This window comes from Chelonoidis abingdonii, unplaced genomic scaffold (assembly GCF_003597395.2).
Source record: "Chelonoidis abingdonii isolate Lonesome George unplaced genomic scaffold, CheloAbing_2.0 scaffold0008, whole genome shotgun sequence".
In the NCBI taxonomy this organism is placed as follows: Eukaryota; Metazoa; Chordata; order Testudines; family Testudinidae; genus Chelonoidis; species Chelonoidis abingdonii.
The window spans coordinates 98,981-104,980 of NW_027424269.1; the positions used below are offsets into that span (position 1 = coordinate 98,981).

The 6,000-nt window shown below is 57.3% G+C and overlaps 2 protein-coding genes across 3 annotated transcripts in view; one reads left to right on the top strand and one right to left on the bottom strand.

The window, feature by feature from the left end:
- POLR2G (RNA polymerase II subunit G) overlaps positions 1–6,000 on the top strand; it is a 197,474-nt gene that overhangs the window by 63,585 nt on the left and 127,889 nt on the right. The window lies entirely within an intron of this gene.
- Positions 61–6,000, bottom strand: part of UBXN1 (UBX domain protein 1) — a 6,858-nt gene continuing 918 nt past the window's right edge. The window contains exons 2-10 of one of the 2 annotated variants that reach the window (XM_032799254.2): positions 5,308–5,392; positions 3,372–3,425; positions 3,151–3,272; positions 2,689–2,767; positions 2,306–2,497; positions 2,061–2,112; positions 1,542–1,658; positions 1,025–1,205; positions 61–376 (exon numbers count right to left, since the gene is read on the bottom strand). In XM_032799254.2, the coding sequence (XP_032655145.1) occupies positions 327–376; positions 1,025–1,205; positions 1,542–1,658; positions 2,061–2,112; positions 2,306–2,497; positions 2,689–2,767; positions 3,151–3,272; positions 3,372–3,425; positions 5,308–5,363 (903 nt within the window). In that variant the 5' untranslated portion in view covers positions 5,364–5,392 and the 3' untranslated portion in view covers positions 61–326. The remainder of the gene's footprint in view (positions 377–1,024; positions 1,206–1,541; positions 1,659–2,060; positions 2,113–2,305; positions 2,498–2,688; positions 2,768–3,150; positions 3,273–3,371; positions 3,426–5,307; positions 5,393–6,000) is intronic. The other variant, XM_032799261.2, reaches the window with a different exon arrangement.

Sequence of the window (6,000 nt, forward strand, 5' to 3'; positions counted from 1 at the left end):
TGGGGCCTCCTTCCTGTCACCCACCAATAGCAGCATGGGGGAATAATGGGTGGCGGCGGCAGCAAAACAGATGATGTTTATTAGTGTCCCTGGTGCTGGGGCTCACGCTGTGGCACTCCCCCACGGAAGCTGGACACACACACCCCCGCAGCTGCTATGCTGGGTTCCAGTCCTGGGGAGGCGAAATGGTCGGTCACTTCTCTGGGCTCAGTCGGGCAAGGGGAGGGGCAGAACCACGGTGTGAGGGTGGCAGAGGGAACCACAGGAATCCAAGGCCGGGGTGGGGAGGGAGCTCCGGTCACAGCACGCATGAGCCAGGGCGTTGTTCAGCTGTTACACTTCTTGGCCACTATGAGAACGGCCGAAGGCACCAAACCTGTTGGGGCAGGAGATAGGCTGAAGCCAGGAACCGGGTGCATATTCGTTGTGGGGGGAGCAGTGTCCACTCCTGCCCCTGGGGCTGGGCAGGTTTGATCCCTGAGAGTGGGAGTGAGTTCAGCAGGGGGGTCTGAGCTAGAAGGGCCCTGGGTGTTCTGTGGTTTGCATCCTCCCCCAAGACCCTGAAGTGGCTGGTGCCAACAGCTGGCACAGCTTCCACTGCGCAGAGAGCCTACAGGGCCGCAGCCTACCCTGCCCAAATGAGGACAACTTGGACAGAGCGGGCTCTTGCAGTGGGTTCTCTGCTTACAGCTCAGGCCCCTGTCCCCAGCAGCACCGTCCACAAGCAGACTCCATGCCCTCCCTTCTCTGATGGGGACCCCAAAGGAACAGCTCGATGGTCCTCAGTCAAGTCCCCAGCCCAGATCTGTTCTCAAAGGACTCCCCGCTGTTGCTTAGTGGCTGGAGTAGTGGAGTCTAGGAGTCAGGACTCCAGGTTCTGTTCCTCAGCTCTGAGACAAGAGTGGGATCTAGTGGGTCAGAGCAGGGCAGCTGGGAGCCAGAACTCCTGGTTCTGCTCCCCAGCTCTGCTGCTAACTGTTCCCTCAAACCAATCACTTTGCCTGCCCCTCCGCCCAAGGCTTACCTAGCTCCTGCAAGGGCTTCTCCATGTCCTCATCAGTGAAGATGCGGCGGGGAAAGCTGGTGAGGAGGTGGAAGGGCTCCCCACCATCCTTGCGGTTCAGCTCTACGTACAGCCGCACGGCAGCCAGTTGCTCCTTGGCCTTGAAGGTCTGCGTGAGCGACGTCCCGTCTAGCAGCCTCACCTGGACGGAGGGCAAGAGCGGCTGAGTGCAGGCCCCATGCCACAGTGGGGCAGCATGCTGGGAGGGCCAGTCCCCCTGCATTAAGAGGAGAGCTGCCTGTGTTCTCCTTGTCTTGCAACCCTGCGTGTGACCTCAGAGATAGGGGGCTTCCTCCAGAGCTGCAGCAGCAAGCAGATCAGGCCAATATCCCAGTGACTGCCTGGGACCCCACCGCCCTTCCCAGCAAGGTCTGCTATCTGCACTTACCCAGAACCCACAGCAAGGTAGACTGGCATGTGTCTAAGGAGCAGATGGACGAAGCACAAGAGTCTGTGGGAATGCCCCCTACCCAGGTACCTGTATTCGACACTGGTCATACTCTCTCTTCGTGGGCGGTTCCTGGCTGGGGGATGAGGGCACTGGTGTCTCCTGGACTGGCTCGGCTGGGGCCTGGGAGCTGCTGCCACCTCCGAACTGGATGGGAAATGTACACTGAGTGGGACAGGCACCAAGATGCAAGTGGGTTCCCCTTCCAGACCCAAACTGGTTTCACCAGGGACCCTAGGGACCCCACCCACCCACTCCCTAGCACTCACACAGCGCCTCCCCCACCACACACACCCATACCCAGCAGGCACAGGGCAAAGTCACGCCCAGGGCATCTCCCTCCCCACATATAGGGCACTGAGCATGGGATCTCACAGGGTGAATGGGACCCACCACAGCCCCACCCCCTTATCAGCCCTTCCCCCTACAGCCTACTTCCACACACACCCCACAACCTCTTCACACACTCCTCCCCCAGCTTAAGGGACAGCAGTGGCAGGAGCCACCATGGGGGGCCTGGATTCCACCTAGCCACTGCAGCTCACCCACCTTCTTGACTCGCTCTGCCTTGTCCCGCTCGATCTTCTCACGCACCCGCTGCCTGCAAGAACAGGCCTAGTTAGAGGTGGCAGCATAGCGGAGGGTGTTTCTGCTGCAACGTCACAGCAAGGGCAAGTTCCATATCTACGTCCACTCCTCTCCCTTTCCGCTATGTACCCCATCCCACTGCCCACCACTCCCTAGTCTTCACTTGCTCCCCATACATCCCCATCCCACTCTCCCCAGGCTCTCACTTGGCCAGCTTCTCCTCCATCTTCTCCCTGCGCCTCTCCTCTGCCATCTTCTTCATCTCGTCCTCCTGCAGCTTCTGGCGGATCATGGAAAGCTCCTGGCCCTGCTTGCGCCGCTGCTTCTCCCGCTCAATAGTCTCTCGCTTCTCCCGCTCCTCCCTCTCCCGCTGCTTCTGTGCGATCAGCTCCATCATCCTGCAGGAGGGACAGGAATGGGCACCACCTTCCACGGCCCCTGCTCCCCACAGGACCCACACCCCTCAGGGACCAAATCCCCCTTGCTCCAAGAGCTATGCTTCCCAGCATGCCATGCAGCTGGCATCCCAGGGGGACAGGTCTCTCCCTGCCAGCCAGGAAACCAGAGGGGTGGAGGGGAGCCCTCCTACCGCTTGGTCTGTTCCCTCTTCTCCTCCTCAGTCAAGGGGTGCTTGTCATCTCCCTCCGCCGAGCCCTCCTCCACGAGATCTGTAGGGAAAAGCCTCCATTATCCTCTGCTCAGAGGCGAGCACCCTGCTGCCTACACAAGGTACATAGGTAATGAGCAAAGCACTGGGGCATCAGGGTGGGACCAGGATCCTTCAGAGCCCCTGTCACTCCATGGCACAAGTGTGGGAGCCTGGACCACAGCAGGGCTCCCAACCTGCCCCTCCTTCAGGCAAAGCCCACCCCCTGAGTCAGTGGGATCCCAGCATGGGTCGAGGGGGTCACTCAGGGAAGGAACAGGCAAGAAGCAGGCAAGATCCTGGTGCATGTGGGCCACAGCTCAACCTAGAGGATCCCACAAGTCAAGGTGAGCAGCTTGCCCCCCGCTCCACCCAGCACAGGCAACTCCTCAGGGCTGTTCAAACCTGCTCTGGCTTCCATGGTCTCAGGGGTGCTTCCCTCGGGTGGCTCCTCTGTGCCCAAGACATGGCCCTGCGGAGGCACGTATGGCTCATCCACGTCGGGGTCATTCTCATGCTCCATGAGCCTTTTGAGGAGGGAGAGAGAACAAGCATCAGCAGGGAGAAGGCGGAGTCACAAGGGATGGAAACGCAGACAGATCTAGGGGGAGGGGACTCCAACACACCAGTCCATGGCCTGCTCGATGCCTTGGTTCCCCGTCAGCGCCAGCGCCTTCTCCCTAAAAGAAACAGACAGCTATGGCTGAGTTCCACCCAGGAGCTACACAGCTCTATCACTGCCCCACTCCCACAGCAGCATCGTACCCATGAAACGCTTCATAGACCAGAGACAGATGGACAGCTCAATGGGGTGACCCAAACCGCCACTGTCCAGGTCCTGAGAACAAACCTGGGTCTCCTCCTCTCCAGCCAATTGACAGAACATTACTCCAACCTGGAAAAGACACCACAGACACCAGCGTAACATCAATCCGCGAGCCAGGGATGAGGGGGACTCCGCAGGAAACACAGAGGAGCCACGTGCTAGGCTATATAACTGGAGTGATCATTCATGCTGGCGGAGGCTCTGGAAGGACTAGAATACTGTCTGCTTCAGGGCTGAGCCAATCATTAGATATTGGGAGCTAAGGTGAGGCCTTCATGGGGCACGTTGTCCTCCAGCTGCTTACTCCTTTGGGTGCAGAGGCACAAATAGCTCCCTTCTCTCTCCCCCCCACCCCCAGCGCTGGCCACTCAAAACCCTCCTATTGACCAAGAAGGCCTACCCAAGAGCAGGGAGGTGATTTCCCTTCTGCTCATGGCCTTGGTGAGATCAAGACTGGAATCCTGCACCAAGATCTGGGTGCTACCTTTGAAACTGGGTGTTGAGCCATTGAAGACGGTGAAGAGAAGAAACTCAAAACAATTTGAGGGCTGAAGAAAACACCTGATGGTGAGACATTAAAAGAGCTCAATCTGTTTAGTTCATTAAAAAAGAAGACAGAGGTGATCTGACTACAGCATACGTAGCAGGGACAAAATAGCCAGCACTAAAGGACTCTCTAATGTAACAGAGACAGGGAGAACAAGAACCAACGGCTGGAAGCTGGTGCCAGACACAATCCAGTGAGAAATTGCATGTTTTTCCCAGGGAGGATGATAGACCATTGGAACAAGCTCTGCAGTGCAGGGGTGGATTCTCCATCTCCAGTCCAGGCTCGCTGCCCTTCTGGAAGATGTTTTAGTGAAACACAAAGTGATCAGGCTCAATGCAGGGGGAACTGGGAGACATTCTTTGGCCTATGCTATACCACAGGGCAGACTAGATGATCTAATGATCCCTTCTGGCCTTACCCTCTATAACAGTTTCTAGGAATCCTCTGAAGCACCCTGGAGCCAGGGCTAGAAGGTCCCTAGTTCTGCTCCAGTTGGTCCATTGCTAGAGAACTGATGCTGCTGGCCCCTGCATCCAGCTTTGATACATGCAGCAGATTTGATTTCAAACAGATGCTGCTGTTCGCACTCACTGGCTTTGTTCACTGGCCGGTCCCCTCGTGCTGTTCATGAGGGCATGCCCAAGCTGCTGGGGTTGTGAATTCAAGTTAAAGAACATCAAACTAGCCCCAGCCCCTCCTTTGATTCAGTATCACCAAGAGGGTGCAGCACAGGCATCATTGCACAGCGTCTCTGACATGTGACACAGCCAGTCTCCAGCCTTGTCCCAGGGGAACGTTGTATAAGCATTACTTGTTTAGTCTGAAGAACTGGGGCGGGAGGGGATGGGGATGGGCAGAGGCATTATCCCTGCTGTGCTGGTGAGGAAACTGAGGCAAAGGGACAGGACTCCCAGTCCCCATCCTCTAACCCACTAGACCCCATTCTCCTCCCGGCACTGGGGATAGAATCCAGAAGTCCTGCTCTCAGCACTAGATTTTCCCTTCCCCTCAAAGAGCATTTCCACATTGCACCAGATCCCGCCATGCTGCCATTCTACAGCCATAGGCCATGATTCCCCTGTCACTGGTAGGGAGCATCCTGACCTGGTCAAGATGCAGTGGCAGCTAAAGCAGCCTGTGGACACCTGGGAGGGGAATGAGGGGATGGAGGCAGGGGCACACGTACGCTCTGTTCTGGGAGAAGCCCATCTCGATGAGACTCTCCAGTGCTGTGCACTCCATGATGTGCTGCTCTGGACCGAGCTATCTCTCTGCAAAAGGAAGAGAGGAAGATGATGTGTTACAGGGCAGCTTCAAAAGGATCAGTGGCTGCTAAAGGACAGAGTGGGACAACTGGAGAACAGGATGTAATATGTGGCACATCCACTTCCTGAGAGGTTCCTTGGGCCTGGACCCCACACCCCTCCCAGTGCCAGGAATAGAACCCAGGAGGCCTGGCTCTCAGCTCCTATTAGATCCCACAGACCCCATGGTCTCACATGATTTATGCTGCTGTGGTGGGATTCACCCCGGGACTAAGCAGCATCACACAAGAGGATTACAGGTAGGTCAGGGGGCAAAACCCATGGCAGACAAGGGCAAAGAGGCCACTTGGGCTGTGCCCAGGTCCAGAGCTTTGTCCCTGAAGAGGTGGCCAGGAGCCAAAGAGTTTGGGGTGTGATCCCATTTAGCCCTCCTCTACCCACTGGACCCTGCAACCAATGACTGGATGCACCCAGCTCACAGCTACGTTCATGCCCTGGCAGTGGGGTCCATCCTCCTCCACCCCCCACTTCTGCATGGCTGGTGGCGCACCCTCAGGCGGAGACTCCATCTCATCCCTTCTTTATAACCCCCACCCCCAGGCAGAGCCCCCCCC